This window comes from Stegostoma tigrinum, chromosome 6 (assembly GCF_030684315.1).
Source record: "Stegostoma tigrinum isolate sSteTig4 chromosome 6, sSteTig4.hap1, whole genome shotgun sequence".
Classification (NCBI taxonomy): domain Eukaryota; kingdom Metazoa; phylum Chordata; class Chondrichthyes; order Orectolobiformes; family Stegostomatidae; genus Stegostoma; species Stegostoma tigrinum.
This window is the reverse complement of record NC_081359.1, coordinates 81,415,419-81,430,024: the sequence shown is the minus strand read 5'-3', so window position 1 is coordinate 81,430,024 and position 14,606 is coordinate 81,415,419. Positions and strand designations below refer to the sequence as shown.

The window sequence follows — 14,606 nt, the reverse complement described above, 5'->3', positions numbered from 1 at the left end:
AGATAATCTGCATTCAGTGAACTCCCACAAAAGCAATGTGATAACACCTAGATAATCTGTTGTTTGTACTATCGATTAAGGCTAATTATTGACAGGACACCCAGATAACTCACTTGCGTTTATTTCAAACTGTGCCAAGAATTCATTTGCATTTACCTGATCAGATAGGACTTGGTTTAATATCTGATCTGAAAGGGAATGTCATGCAAAGCTGCCTCAATACTGCCTTGGATGTTAGCCTTGCTATTTGTGTTCAAGTCTTGGAGCAGATTTTGAATGCAGAACCTTGTGATTCAAAGATAAGTGTTCTACTAACTGAGTCATGGTAACACAGTGTAGCATTGTCTTTATCATACTGTAATTAAATGCTATTAAATTATAGATATGATCCATTGGATGATATCCCTATCTGGACCTCATGCAAACCATACATCTCAACAGTTAGGTGATTCATTTATTTAAGTTATACACAAGCATGTGTTACAATGTCAAATTCACCCTTATGATCTCTACAAGATATTTCTGTTTATACCAAGTATATATGTTAGGGAACGAAGGGTCTAGTGAGAGAGTAGGATTGAAGGAAATCTGTATTACTAAGAAAATGTGCTGGGGTAACTAATGGAGTTAAAGGCTGACAAATCTTCTGGTCACTGTCCATAGTATTAAAGGAAGTGGTTCTGGAAATTGAATGCATTAGTGGTCAACTTCCAAAATTCTGTAGACTCTGGAACAATTTCTGCAGACTGGAGAGTGACAAATATAACACCGCCAATTAAAAGGATGAAGAGAGAAAACTGAATTACAAATCACCTAATATTGGTATTGGGGCAAATGCTAGTGTCTCTTATAAAAGACGTGATAACAGATGATTTGGAAAGCATTAATGGGATTGGACAAAGCCAGTCTGGGTTTATGAAAGGCAAATCATGCTTCTCAAAAGTAATATGTTAGCATGGACTGAGAATTTGTTGACAGAGAAACACAGAATGGGGGAAAAAGAGCGGCAGACATTGACTAGTGACCACCACAAGGATCAGTGTTTTCATCCCAACTATTCACGATACATGTAAGTGACCTAAATGAAGGAATGAAATGCAATATTTTCAAGTTTGCTGATGACAGAAAACCAGGCAGGATTGTGAATTGTCAGGAGGCTTCAAGAAAGTTTCAAGGTAATATAGACAAGCTGACTGAGTGGGCAAATGCATTGTAGATGCAGTACAACATGGCTAAATGTGATCTTGTAGATTTTGGTCTGAAGAGCAGAAAAAAAAATCTTATTTAAATGGTGCTATTATTGGGAAGTATGGCTGTACAAAGGGATTTGGGTATCCTTGTTCATTAGTCAATGAAAGTAGACATCAGGTGCTGTGGCAATTCAGAAGGGGAATTGTATATTGGCCATCTTTGCAAAGGAATTTGAGTTCAGATTAGGGATGTCTTACTGCAGTTATACAGGACCTTGGTAAGACCTCACTTGGAGCAGTGTGCTCAGTTTTGATCTTCCTACCTAAGAAAAGCTGTAATTGCCATAGAGGGAGTACAGCTGAGGTTGACTAAGCTGAAACCGTGCGTGCATGGCAGGTTTGTCCAATGAGGAGAGATTGGATCAACTGGGCCTGTATTCACAGGAATAAGAATGAGATGGGATTTGATTAAAACATAAAATTCCAACAGGGCTACAAGATGCAGGGAGGATGATTTCCAAGATTGGAGTCTAGAACCAGAGAACGCAGTCTCGGGATACAGTAGACTATTTAAGACTGAGATGAGGAAAGATTTGTTCACTGAAAGGGTAGTGAACCTGTGAAATTCTCCACCACAAAAGGCTGTGTAGGTCAAGTTACTGAATATATTCAAGAGGAGATAGATAAATGTTTAGACTTTAAAGGCATCAAGGGGTATGGGGAAAAAGTGGGATTCGGGTGTCAAGTCAGATGATCAGCCATGATCAAACTGAATGGTAGAGCAAGCTCCAAGGACCAAATGGCCATCTCCTGACCCAACTTTCCATGTTTCTATATTTGTAAATCTATTTATCAAGCCTGGAGATGCATGATCAAAGAGCTGTCATGGTCATGTTAGTTGTAGAACCCATTGCAATATTATTATTTACCTACCATTCATATCTTTCTAAAAGGAAATTTATTTTAAATGCAGCTATTCTGAGGAGTAAATAAGCATAGATGTGAAAATGATAAAACTTCTAATAAATTTGAACAAAGTCTCAACTTGTCAATCATTATTTCATTGTTTCATGTCCACCCACCTAACCCCCAACTACTATATTTCATCATCTGTCAGGCTATCAGAAAGTTTATCGTATATGTATCTCTTTGCATATTATTTTAATCCCTCCTTACGAGTGTTCAGTAAAGCCAGTGATCAAAATTTTAGTGTCCTCCCTAAACCTGACATTACACAATTCTGACAAATTCTAATTGTTATAACTGACATTGTTAAGAGATCACATTTCTTCAGTATCTCAATGGTCATTACAGTTTGCATCACAGAAAACACTCAATATGAATAGGAAAACATTTTTGGATTTTTAAAACCCTGCTTACATAATACTAACATTCTCCCTACAAAAATAGTTCTTTCCCTTTTCATAATCATGTTCATTTTCCGACCGTATCTGCAGAGTACATCAAGCCTTAGAAAACCTATACCAATCCTGATGAAGTGAGCACATCTCTACTGCTTAAAAGTAACTTCACTTTCCTTCTCCCAGCCCCTGAAAATTTTTTCAAATCATCTCCAGTTCCTAACTGCAGTGTTTCTCAGTTGTTATTCCTTCTGATGGCTCTTTTACAAAACTTGCAATTTTATCTTCACTGCTGGAAAGAAGGAAGGGCAAACAATTGAGCGAGTTGCTCTGAAGTGAAACTCATCAACTCTTTGCCACATCATCAATTAACTGGCTCAGTGAGAAGGTTTCTTGGCAAGCTACTTGACTTTCCAGTAATGAATACCTTTTGTGGTCAAATAGCAGCCACTTAAGGGCCTCAATTCGCCACTGGCCTGATTACCTGTCCTTCCAGTGGTCAAAAAGAATGGCAGTTCTCCTAATAGGGAAAACAAAGTGACCTGCCTGCCGGGTTGAGGAACGTTGCAATCATAGAAAGGATGGAGAGCAAGAGGGTGGCTGGTCAAACCCAGCCTTACACTTGCCTCTGACCCCCCATGACCGCTCAGTCCTTAAGACACAAAAGAACAATGTTTATCTTCTCACCACTGGATCAATTGAAAATTAGGATCAATAATGATCTCTAGTACCCAAAGGCATCCAGACTGTGATTGGTCAGCAGAATTTGGTGATGTGGCACTTCAACATTGAGAGCTCTGATTCTCTAAGAAGCTCACCAGTTGTCTCTTAACAGTGGATTGAAGCTTGATTCAGTGAACTTTCTCAGTGGTGAAAGTGGAAAATTGTCAACCCACCCTTTTGACTAGAAATCAGTGAACTTTGGTCTATAAGTTTTACTCCAACCCCGTCACTCCATCAGAATGTTTTATCAAGACTCATCAATAGATGTTGTGCTTGAGCTCCCAGAATTTTGTTTGCTGCACTCTTCCATCCTCTGCTGAAATTGTTTTCCTTTCCCCAAATCTGTCTCCATTGAATATTTAAAATATATATACTCATGGGACATAGATTACGCTGGTATTCTAACATTTATTGCCCATCCCCAGTTGTTCTTGAGAAAGTGGTGGTGAGCTGCATTCTTGAACCACTATATCAATGTGTTGTAGCTGGACTAACAATTCTGTTAGGGAGAGAATTCCAGGTTTCTGATCTAGTGACACCAAAGGAACAGTATTGGTCTTAAATGGCAGTGTAGAGATTTTTTTTTGGCCTTGGTGACTGTCCCTATGTACTCCCTGTTTCCCTCCCTGACTTTGTTCCTGTTTCCCCCTTGTCTCATTTTCACTTCTTCTCTTTGTGCCCCCATGATATTTTTCTATTCATGACTCTCACACCGATCACCTCTCCTTCGATTCCTTAAGTTTTGTTTCCTACTTATCACTCAGTCCTATAAATCAGTTTGGCCCAAATCTTGAGGTGTCACTGGAGATTAACTGGAATCACAGTCAAAGAATGTTTACTGCGTAAAAGAAGGCAATTCAACCCATCATATGCTACATTATATACTCAGCATTTTAGCTAATTCCATGCTCCTATATTAGCTCTCCTTCTTCTTCCTTGAGAAATGTATCACTTTATACTTAATTTTCTGCACTAAATTTTATCTGCCAGACTCCTTCCATTCACCAGGTCCATGTCCTTTGTTATTTACATCATTTTATTTCGTCTTATTTTCTATCTCTTTAGACATCCAAGCTAGTCTGATTTTGTTTGTCTTACCTTTCCCCTTATTGGAAATGTAATGCAACTGTGCCAGACCTGTCTCAAATTTAAAGGCAGGTGATTGCTTGATGAAAATTTTGCCCGCTCTGTTTTTCCAATATATCTTGGACAGAATCAAGTCTTAAAAACTAATTGTCCCCAGCAGGGCACAAATCAGACCCCATCACAAACAAGTGCAACAAAACAAAGGCCAGCAGCAGTTTGGTACCTGCAACACCACATGGCCATAATACACTTTGGCCTTTACCAGGGGTCCTCATTGGACCCCGAAGAGATAAGTGAGACAAGAACAGTGAGACAGGGACTGTGTCTCTGGCAAGGATCTGAGCAGGTCAAATACAAGGAAATAGAATAGCTCTCAGTGTCCCCCTCCTCTGACTTCACATTAGTGGCTCTCTAGATTAAGTAGTGGCCGCTGTGAACTAGGAGCAGTCACATAGGTCACTGGCAAAAGTAAAGTCCTGCCATTTTCTCAATAATTATAATTGCAGTTGTTCAGTTAAATTAAGGATTTACTGAATGGTCTATTATGTCTTTTAATGCCTCCATAAATTTTTATATGGAGGTTCCAATAAGCTTGATTTGAACCACTCCTCCTCTGCTGGCAATGCTTGAGCAAGTACTGTGCAATGTTATGACAGTATTATGACAACATCTCAGCAACTTAACAACCTGTGGGACTTCATTAAAGTTAAGCAGATGCACATTGGGAATAGTCATAGGCACAAATATAGACACAAGGCCAGGCAAAAAGGATGTCTGGATGCTGCTTGGGCATTAAAGGTATCAGTATCACTAAATGTGCAAATAAAGTTAAACCTCAATGTGAAAAACTAAAAAGCATGTTTTCATATACAAGGGTGTGCTGTAAGTATTCTGAACTAGTAAAGAGTTATATGTTTGTTAATTTATCTCTAAGGAAAAAAAGCTTACGTTTATATGTATTTTATATTTGTACTACACTTTCATGACCTTAGGATGTACTGAAGTGTTTTACAGTCCTTAAATAAGTATAGTCTCTACAATAATGTAGGGAGTACAGCAGTCAATTTGTACATTGGCAAGGTTGCACAAATTGCAATATGACGATAACCAACCAATATTGCTCACCCTCCTCTACTCTGTCAAGAAGCACATTTACAAAAGAATACCTGTTAATGGAATGCCCATTTCGCTTTTACCTACAAGTCGCCTTTGCTGCAACAGGTGACATTTTAGTTCTGTGTTCTTAAAACCAACACATTAAATAATTCATACTGTACTGTGAATTCCTTTCACAGGTAACAGATTTCCAATATAGTATTAATAAACTAACTGCCAGTTATGCAAGTTGTCTGCAAATGGTCCAGTGTCAAACTTTGTTCACTTATGCTCCTGTGAACTGATCTAAATCACTCTGTTGTGTTAAATGTGCAACATAAATACAAATTGTTGTTGATCTTGCAGTTGACTTGCCTTCAGCCGAAAGGTATAAATGACGTGCTGAATCCATGGCTGGTTATGGCTGATACAGAACATCATCATCTGCATGGACCTCTCCAGGTTTCATGCTACCCTGACTTGAAATTCATTAGAAGATAATAAGAACTGCCGATGCTGGAATCAGAGATAATACAGTGTGAAGCTGGAGGAACACCTGAGGAGCAGGAAAGCTGATGTGAAATTTGTGAAGAAGGGTCCTGACCTGAAATGTCAGTTTTCCAGCTCCTTTGATGCTGCCTGGCCTGCTGTGTTCCTCCAGCTCCACACTGTGTTATCCTGAAATTCATTAATGTTCCTTCATCATCACAGGGTGAAAAAACAGGAACTGCCTTTTTCCTAACTCTGCGAGGTAACTTTTACCACATGGACTGCAGTAATTCGAGAAGGTGACATACCAAAGAGCTCCTCAAGAATATTAGGAATGGGCAATATTTAGATGGCCTTTCCAGTGATATCCATAGACCATTAATGTGCTCCTAAAACTATTACTGTTCATAGCTACTGATCGTCTGATTGAGTAACTTGGTGTTGGAAGTTACTTGAGGGACACGCCCTGTCCTTACAGCATCTATTCTCACAACCTGTGAGCTGGATCCCTTAAATCCTGGATCTTGGGTGGGTGCATTGCTGGCATCTGCAGTGGAACTGCTGAGCATTGAACAACTTCCAACCTTTGAGTGTTTGGGAGCTCGTGGGAGTTGTAGAACGTGCACTTTTAGAATCCTTGATGTTGCTGAAGACTCTCTGCAGCCCAGTTCAACATCTGATTGGTATTTAGTGCGATAGCCATATGCAAACATGTGACTTTCACTGGTCCTCCAACCTGTGAGAGAGACCTCTTTTGTTTATATTAAAATCTGCCTCATTGGCTGAGTTTTCCTAGTCCTTTGGAGACTGGAAGGATGTGGGAAGGCTGGTAGGATGGGGGAAGGATTTGGGAGTGGAGCTTGATATCTTCCCACTGCCTTGACATATCACCGATGATGAGAATGTCAGCATCATTGGGCATGCATTTCAGCCACTTAGGGAACACTTTTCCACCCACTACACTCCTCCTACCAGCATAAACCGGGATGAAACAGTTGTCTTATGAGGAAATACTGAGCACAACATGCTAGAAACTTGGCATCATCCAGCCTTCTTGATCGGCATCACATTGACCACATTCAATATTCAACCCCTTGACCCTGCTGCACAGTAGCAACAGAATGCACCAGCTTCAAGATGCACAACAGCAACTCCCTAAGGCCCATTTGACAGCCCATTCCAAATCTGTGATTTCTGCCACCTGGATGGACAAGGGTATGGGCCTATTCTCACTGAAGTTTAGAAGAACACATGGTTTTAAAAATTCTTTCATGAGAGGAAGCCATTGTTGGCCAGGCAAGCATGTGTTACCAATACCTGATTGCCCTTTAGAAGGTGGAGTTAAGGTACCTTCTTGAAAGGTTTCTGCCCATGTGGAATGTAGGGAAACCTACAGTGTTCTTAAGAAGGGAACTGGTGCTGCCACAGGTTCAAGAGCAGAAAAGAGTGTTTATGGCTTATACTAGTTGGAGTCTCAAGTCAATTGAAAGGAATGTAGAGAATTATTCCAGTATGAAACTCAAACTGCTAGCTTTGAGTTAAGTCATTACCAGAAGTTCAGATACATTTTGCTTGCAGAAATGTTTCTAAACAACAACCCACTCAGTTACTTCAAATGTCAGTAAAGCTTGGAGCAGCAGAGACATAATGGGCTGCTAATCTTGGAGTTTCAATTCCAGATCAAAAACAGGACAGACAAAAGTAATGCAAATACTGATGCTCTTCATTAAAGACTGACCACAGGATGGAACTGCCTGGCTGGATGGTTTTGTGGCTGATGCCATATCCATTGTCATTCCCAAGTCAAAGGCAACATTCCAACCTTCGGTTCTCAATGAAATTTGGTTTCAGGTTCGATGGAGTGTCTTTGATGCATTTATGACAAGATCCAAACCAGGTCCTGACAGGTAGAGTGAAATGTGGTTTCACCTTTGCCATCCATCATGAAAGAGGATCTCAGATAGCTTCAGCTGATTGACATGTGCATCAGTAAACTACACCATTACTGGAATGCCCAATATCGACTAACCCTGTACCAGCTAATGACGGAATCTAAATCAGCACAGAAATGGTTGATTCAGAGATAGTAGGAACTGCCGATGCTGGAGAATCTGAGATAACAAGGTGTAGAGCTGGATGAAAACAGCAGGCCAAGCAGCATCAGAGGATCAGGAAAGCTGACGTTTCGGGTCTGGACCCTTTCTGAATAAGGGTCGAGACCCAAAACATCAGCTTTCCTGCTCCTCTGATCGGCTTGGCCTGCTGTGTCCATCCAGCTCTACACCTTATTATCATAGAAACTGTTGAGTTGCTGTAAGAGTATTGTATTGGTTGGCTTATGACAAGGACGGACAGGTGAAGCACCTCATCCTTCCTGACAGTGTCAAGTGTTGGTATTGGTTCATTATCAAGCATATCACCTAGAGGCAGAAAAAAACTGTTCTGATCAGAGATTAGTATTACTGGCCTAGATGGCTCCTAATAACTGACTACTGTTGAAATTGTGAGATGTGCTCTTTGGCAAAAGCAGGGAAGTGAGTTCACCCCCAGTACGAGATCCCTGGTTGCCAAGAGACCTCTAGAAACTTTATGATCTTTGACCCCAGTAGTAATGGAACTGTCATGTCCTCATATTTACAAGTCTTCACCAAATTCATACAGGCCATTTTTCCCCACGACCAAATAACCTCAACTACAACCAGAGAGTTTGTATGTGATTACTTTAACTGTTCAATGTTCCATATCAAATTTACCATGTTCATAGTGCAACTTCAAGAGCAGGATCTCACAGATATTTCGGTCTATGAAATTGCGAAGAGCTGCTCTGTCCCCTGTCATCCAGAGGGAGGTGAATGATTCAGTTGTATTCTACATGACCATCTACATACCTTGCCTCCTGAGATTTAACAAAAGTTGCCCGAATACCTTTGGAGTTGGTTTTTTGCTTATGGACTTTCTAATGTTACTGGACCTCACACTCATCCACATGATGTTCTGCGCACTGTGTCTTCTTGAATGAGATCCAGTCCTTCTTGAGGATCATCTGCTTGGGCTGAGCATAGCTTCTGAAGGAGATGTCCAGGTCAATGAGAGGGTAGCTCAGCATCACAAGAGGCCAAGCTAGCTATCTGAGATAGTGTCCAAGAGGATCAAGACAGAGTGCTGAGAAGAAAGACTTTGAACCATCACACAGTTGTCAGGGCTGACCTTCCAACTCATGAAAGGATATTCCTCCAAACTCAGAATATCAAGGAGATTAGAATAAGATCTGGAAGTGTGGGACCCTGAATTTCAGATCATCAAGCGACAGGATCCACCTACTTTGTTGAGCCAATAGCTAGAGGGAAACCTCAGAAAACAGTCTACAGAGGGGAATTCCTTGAGGCCTGAAGTCTGATGGAAATGTGGAAGCAAACAGCTTACTAGGTGGTATTGTGGAACCTTGACTGTCAGTGCATGATGATTTGAGTTAAGTGGAATCACATAACAATGTGGAATGGTGGAGAGACATGTGTGTTGTGAATCCAGTGAGCACATGCGGTGTGGAGAGGCTTATATCCATCCCTGAAAAATATGCAAAAGGCACCTGCCAGGAGACAGCAGCTGAAGTAAGAAGTGCCATCAATCATACAAATCCTGAAGTCCTGACTGACCTAAGCCCCAATGAGGGGGATCCGTCACAGAACCTAGGTTTTTTGGAAGGTGCCAGCAAAGATATGCAACTGAGAAGGTTTTCTCAAACAAATGCTGGGTATCACCCGAACCCTTTCCAATGGCCAGATGGGTGATTCTGCCATTAACATGAAGTCATTGGGGGAGTTGAAGGCCTAGTGATATTACCACTGAACTGTTAACCCAGAGACCCATATAATGTTCTGGGGACCTGGGTTTGAATCCCGCCACGGCAGATGGTGGAATTTGAATTTAATTAAAAATATCTGGAATTAAGAATCTAGTGATGTCCATGAATCCATTGTCGATTGTCAGGAGAAAAACCCATCCAGTTCACTAATGTCCTTTAGGGAAGGAAACTGACACCCTTACCTGGTCTGGCCTACATTTGACTCCAGACCCACAGCAATGTGGTTGACTTTGAACTGCTCTCTGGGCAATTAGGGATGGGCAATAAATGCTGCCTCGCCAGTGATGCCCTCATCCCATTAACGAATAAAAATAAATTCTAGCCATCATGATTCAATTGAACTTGCTAATTACATAGCTGCTGAAGAAACGGCCACTGTGTGCTGGGTGTAGATGACGAATGATAATGATTATATGACCACTATTGGGCTATCTTTTGATTTCAGATTTTGTTAAATTAAAAATAACTACCTGCCATCTTGGATGATTTGCACTCATTTTCACAGGACATTACCATGGTTATCTGGATTATTACTCCAGTAGGCATTATGAGTCAGCTACTTTTGGTGCCTTTATAAATGTAAGGAAGATATAGATATTGCTCAATCATTTTCGTAATAGTCAAAGCTCCAGAAATTTCACAATCTAAAACAGGATGTAGCACTATTTGTGACACACCTAAAACCCACATTGCAAATATTTGATGTTTCACTTTCACAACAACATCCACAAATCAAATCCACAGCTCCTATTTTTTCTAGCTCTTTAACTCAGACAGAAGGGAGCTGATCTTCAACTCTTTATTTGTTTATCTGTACTGTCAGCTACTGGCCAGGAAAGTATTTATTGCCCAATCCACATAAGTGTCAACCATAGTACAGCAGGTCTGGAGTTAGACATGGGCGAGACCAGGTAAGAACAGCAGATTTTCTCCTCTAAAAGACATTCATGATTAAGATAGATTTTTACAATAATTGACAGCGGTTACATGGTCACCATAATGCCAGCTTTTTAGACCATATTGGATTCAAATTTCATCATCTGCCTCGCTGCAATGGTGTGGGATCCTGGATTGCTGGCCAAATGACATGACCATTACGCCATTACCTTTCCCATAATGTCATGGTGCAAGACGTCTGAGAACGTTCCCAAGCCACTTCTGGATTTTGATCTGCCCATTTGGCTTACGTCACTTGGTGCTAATTCGGAATTGGCAAGAAACAACAGTAGTTAATCTAGGGGGATATTAAGTGCCTTTTCAGAAATGCTCTTCAGTACCCTAAGAAGCAATATCCAAAAACTTGGCAAATGTTCATTCCCTCTCTCAGCCTCTGATCTACCTTCGGACTGGCATGGCATTCTTCCAATTTTCACACAGTGGATGTCTCTCATAAGCTTTAACATACATGGCTGTCAATCCCAAGTATTTAAACAATCCTGTACTACAGCCTGGGCCAGCAGCTGCGTTGGGATTTTAAGATGCTCAAGATATCTTCTGCATTTTCAGAGGTGTGAAAAATTCAGAAATTTTGCTCCTTAAAACAAAGAAGAGTAAAAGGAGATACAAAGACATAAAAAGACAGAAAGACAAAGGGAAATAGAGAGCCGGAAACATAATTTGATGCCATCTTACAATGTACAATGTCACATGCTGCTCCTCATCAACTATGAAGAGAGGATCATGACCGTGACTGCCCCATGTGGCAAAATTATTGTGAACAATTCCTTGATGCACTTGACTTACTTTGTCAGGAACGCCTGCCGGAAGGGTGTCTTCCTGACTTAATTGAGGAATACGCTCTGTAAGTTTTGCAGCATAGCCATTTAGTCGAAGCACATGCAGTGTGCTTGCTGTATATATGACTGGAACATAGTGTGTGTATAAGATTGACATAGCACAGTGCCATATAACAATATGTTGACCCCACTGAGTCATCACGTTTGCCAACTATGACAAACTTTGTACCTGTGCTGAGTGGCAAGGGAAAACAGAAATGGGGTGAGCCAAGGGTCAAAACACAGAAAAGCAGGGCTGAGATGCTATGAACATCAAACTAGGCAAAAAGTGAAAGCGAGCTAACAGAGCCAACGAAAAGCCCTGAGACGCACCCTGGTCCAATCCTTGAGTTGGGTGCCTCTTTTGCGTGCAGACATTGTTAGTAGCTAACGAGAGTTAGTATTTCAACGTTAGTATTTCAACGAGAGGTGCTAGAGTGCTCCAAAGTGCAGCATTGAGCTGTAGAAGCAGAACTGGTATGGATGTCATAATTGGAATGTTAGATGTTAATATCTATATAAGTGGCATTTATGCAGCCGCTACCTATGAAGTATGTTCTGAAAAACTGGTGCCGGACGTCCAGGATGGAGATCTGGTGGAGTAAGCAGTGAGCTGGAGCTCTTTTTTATATTCATTAGGCATTGCTGGCTGGGCCAATATTTATCATTCATCCTCAATTGCCCAGAGGGCAGTTAAGAATCAACTACATGTGGGTCTGGAGTCACATGTAGGTCATATCAGATAAAAACAACTGATTTCTTTCCACAGAGGACATGACAGGAACTAACATTTTTTTAATGACAATCAATTCTGGTTACATGGAAGCTATCGGGCCAGCTCTTCATTCAGGTAACAGGTCTGACTTTCATGTTCAGAATTCTTGCCTTCCAGTTTCTAGACAGCAAGTGGGAAAAATGCATACTCCTCAATTAAGTCAGGGCAGACACCATTCAGGCAGGTGTTCCTGACAAGTCAAGTACATCAAGGGATTGAGCAAAATAATTTTGCCACTGGAGGCCGTCATAGTCATGATCCTCTCCTCATAGTGGGTGAGGAGCATTAATTAGATGAAATTAGGTAGTAATGAAGGAGGACATTTCTTCTGATTTCCCCAACTTTCTCAACAGGATCCATGTCATTTGGGACTGGGAAGATTTTGTGCTTTATTTTAAACCACACCCCAATTTCTAGATTCACCCATGAGAGGTAATATCCTTTTCTCATCCATCTCCATTAGACTTTTCAGGCTTTTATACTTCAGTCAAGTCACCTCTACTAAATGTCCTTTATGGAAGGAAATGAGTTACCCTGAATGGCCTTTACATTAATGATAAAAGTACAACTATAATTATATGTGAATCTGGACCCACAGTAACATGCTTGACACAATGGTGAAATGTGCTCAAATGCAGCTGCCACGCTGTTCTATTCATGATGATGTCTGTCCATCACCTACTGAAGGGCAATTGGGGATGGACAATAAATGCTGGCCTAGACGGTGATACTTGCATCCCATGAAAAAAAATGATAATTTATATCATAATAAATATAAAAATACATTGTCTGAAAGTTTTATATTTTTGTATTGTTTCACAGTAATCTTAAAGTATACATGCACCAACTTTCTCACACAGAACATGTAGAGGTTTGATTGAAATAACCACTCTTATCAACAATCTTCAGGCTCTGCTGAAGGAGAGGAATGCAAAGCATAACTTACTTACCAATTACTAGCTGCGCAATCATCAGTACCTAGTCATAAACAGACTTTTGCTATCGGCACTTTTTAAACTGTTTATAGACCACTACTTCTGGCACATTATGCTGGGAAGCTGTCAACACATCCTAACATGTTCATCTGACTAATGTTTCTCTATAAATGTTATTTTTCTCATTAAACTGGCGCATATAGATGTCATTTTCAACAGAAATTCTGAAATCTATATATCTTAAAGACTGTTCAATAATCTTCAATCACAACCAATTGACATCACAGAGACATTTCCTACCTTGAAAAATAGAAGGTCTTTTCTTAGGGCGCCTTAAGTGTATTTGTTCCATTTTCCTGTAGTTTCTATTACCCTTTCCGTAATTATCAATCCTCATCAAGAATTCTGGTGGAAGGCTAACCCTCCGCCTTGAATTTAATCCATTCTGGAATAAATCTGCAGTATCTTTCCTCATGAAGTTCAAATTGCTATCGTCAAATGCCATTGAGGTGATCTTATCAAAAACGAGAGGAATAAAGTCCAGCTTCACATGGAAAAGATGCTTAGAGGATCTTGTTGCTTAAACATAGTAAACCCAACTGTGTGTTTGCCTAAAGTTTACTTCACATTCTTGTTAGGGCAGTCCAGCGAGTTAATGGGCGAGGTCTCTCACAGGTGTTGAATTACAAAATAGTAGTTTGTCCTTGTAGCAGTGGGTGTATACAGAACAAAGTTAGGAAAGAAATATATTAAATCATGAAGATTTTATTCCTCACAAATAGCTACAAAGATGTAGAAATAATTGTAATATTTTAAATAATTTTAGGAACATTCTCAGGAAACTGATAGCGTATTCTTTATGTGTAAACATTCGTGTGTTTTGAGAATCAGGTTGTTAATCTTTTGTAAGTAGTGTTTGACTTTAGACCACATATTCCTGTGAAGTTATAAATGCTAACTTAGTGTTAAAGTATTGTGGTACAAATAATCTGAAATGCTTACAATAAAGTGCTCACAATGGTTAGCAGTTTTAGTAATGCATATACAAATCGACAGAATGCAAATTCTGTGCCAAAATGTGTGTCACCAGCAACTTCAGAAAAAGCACCAGAATATACATATGGGGTTCATGCCTAAAATGAGTATGAGACCCTTTAAGTACAACTGAGCACTCGTTTGATGACTTCTACAGGCATGCTGTGCTCAGAATAGCCAGGTCTATTTGTAACCTAATGAAAGATTCTTAAAGAGACCACTGGAAGTCATCACCAAAATACAATGCTTTCTGATGCTTTCAAATTCGACAGCAATTTTG

The 14,606-nt window shown here is 40.2% G+C and overlaps 1 protein-coding gene across 5 annotated transcripts in view; it reads right to left on the bottom strand.

Annotated features, from left to right (window-relative positions):
• Positions 1-13,866, bottom strand: part of LOC125453068 (protein furry homolog) — a 301,124-nt gene extending 287,258 nt beyond the window's left edge. For 2 of the 5 annotated variants that reach the window (XR_009445855.1, XR_009445856.1), the window contains exon 1: positions 13,592-13,866. Coding sequence is in view for 3 of the 5 variants with exons in the window: in XM_059646706.1 (XP_059502689.1) it covers positions 13,592-13,796 (205 nt within the window). In the remaining 2 variants the exon portion in view is untranslated. The remainder of the gene's footprint in view (positions 1-13,591) is intronic. The other 3 variants (XM_048532133.2, XM_059646705.1, XM_059646706.1) reach the window with 2 other exon arrangements.
• Positions 13,867-14,606: the final 740 nt, after the last annotated feature.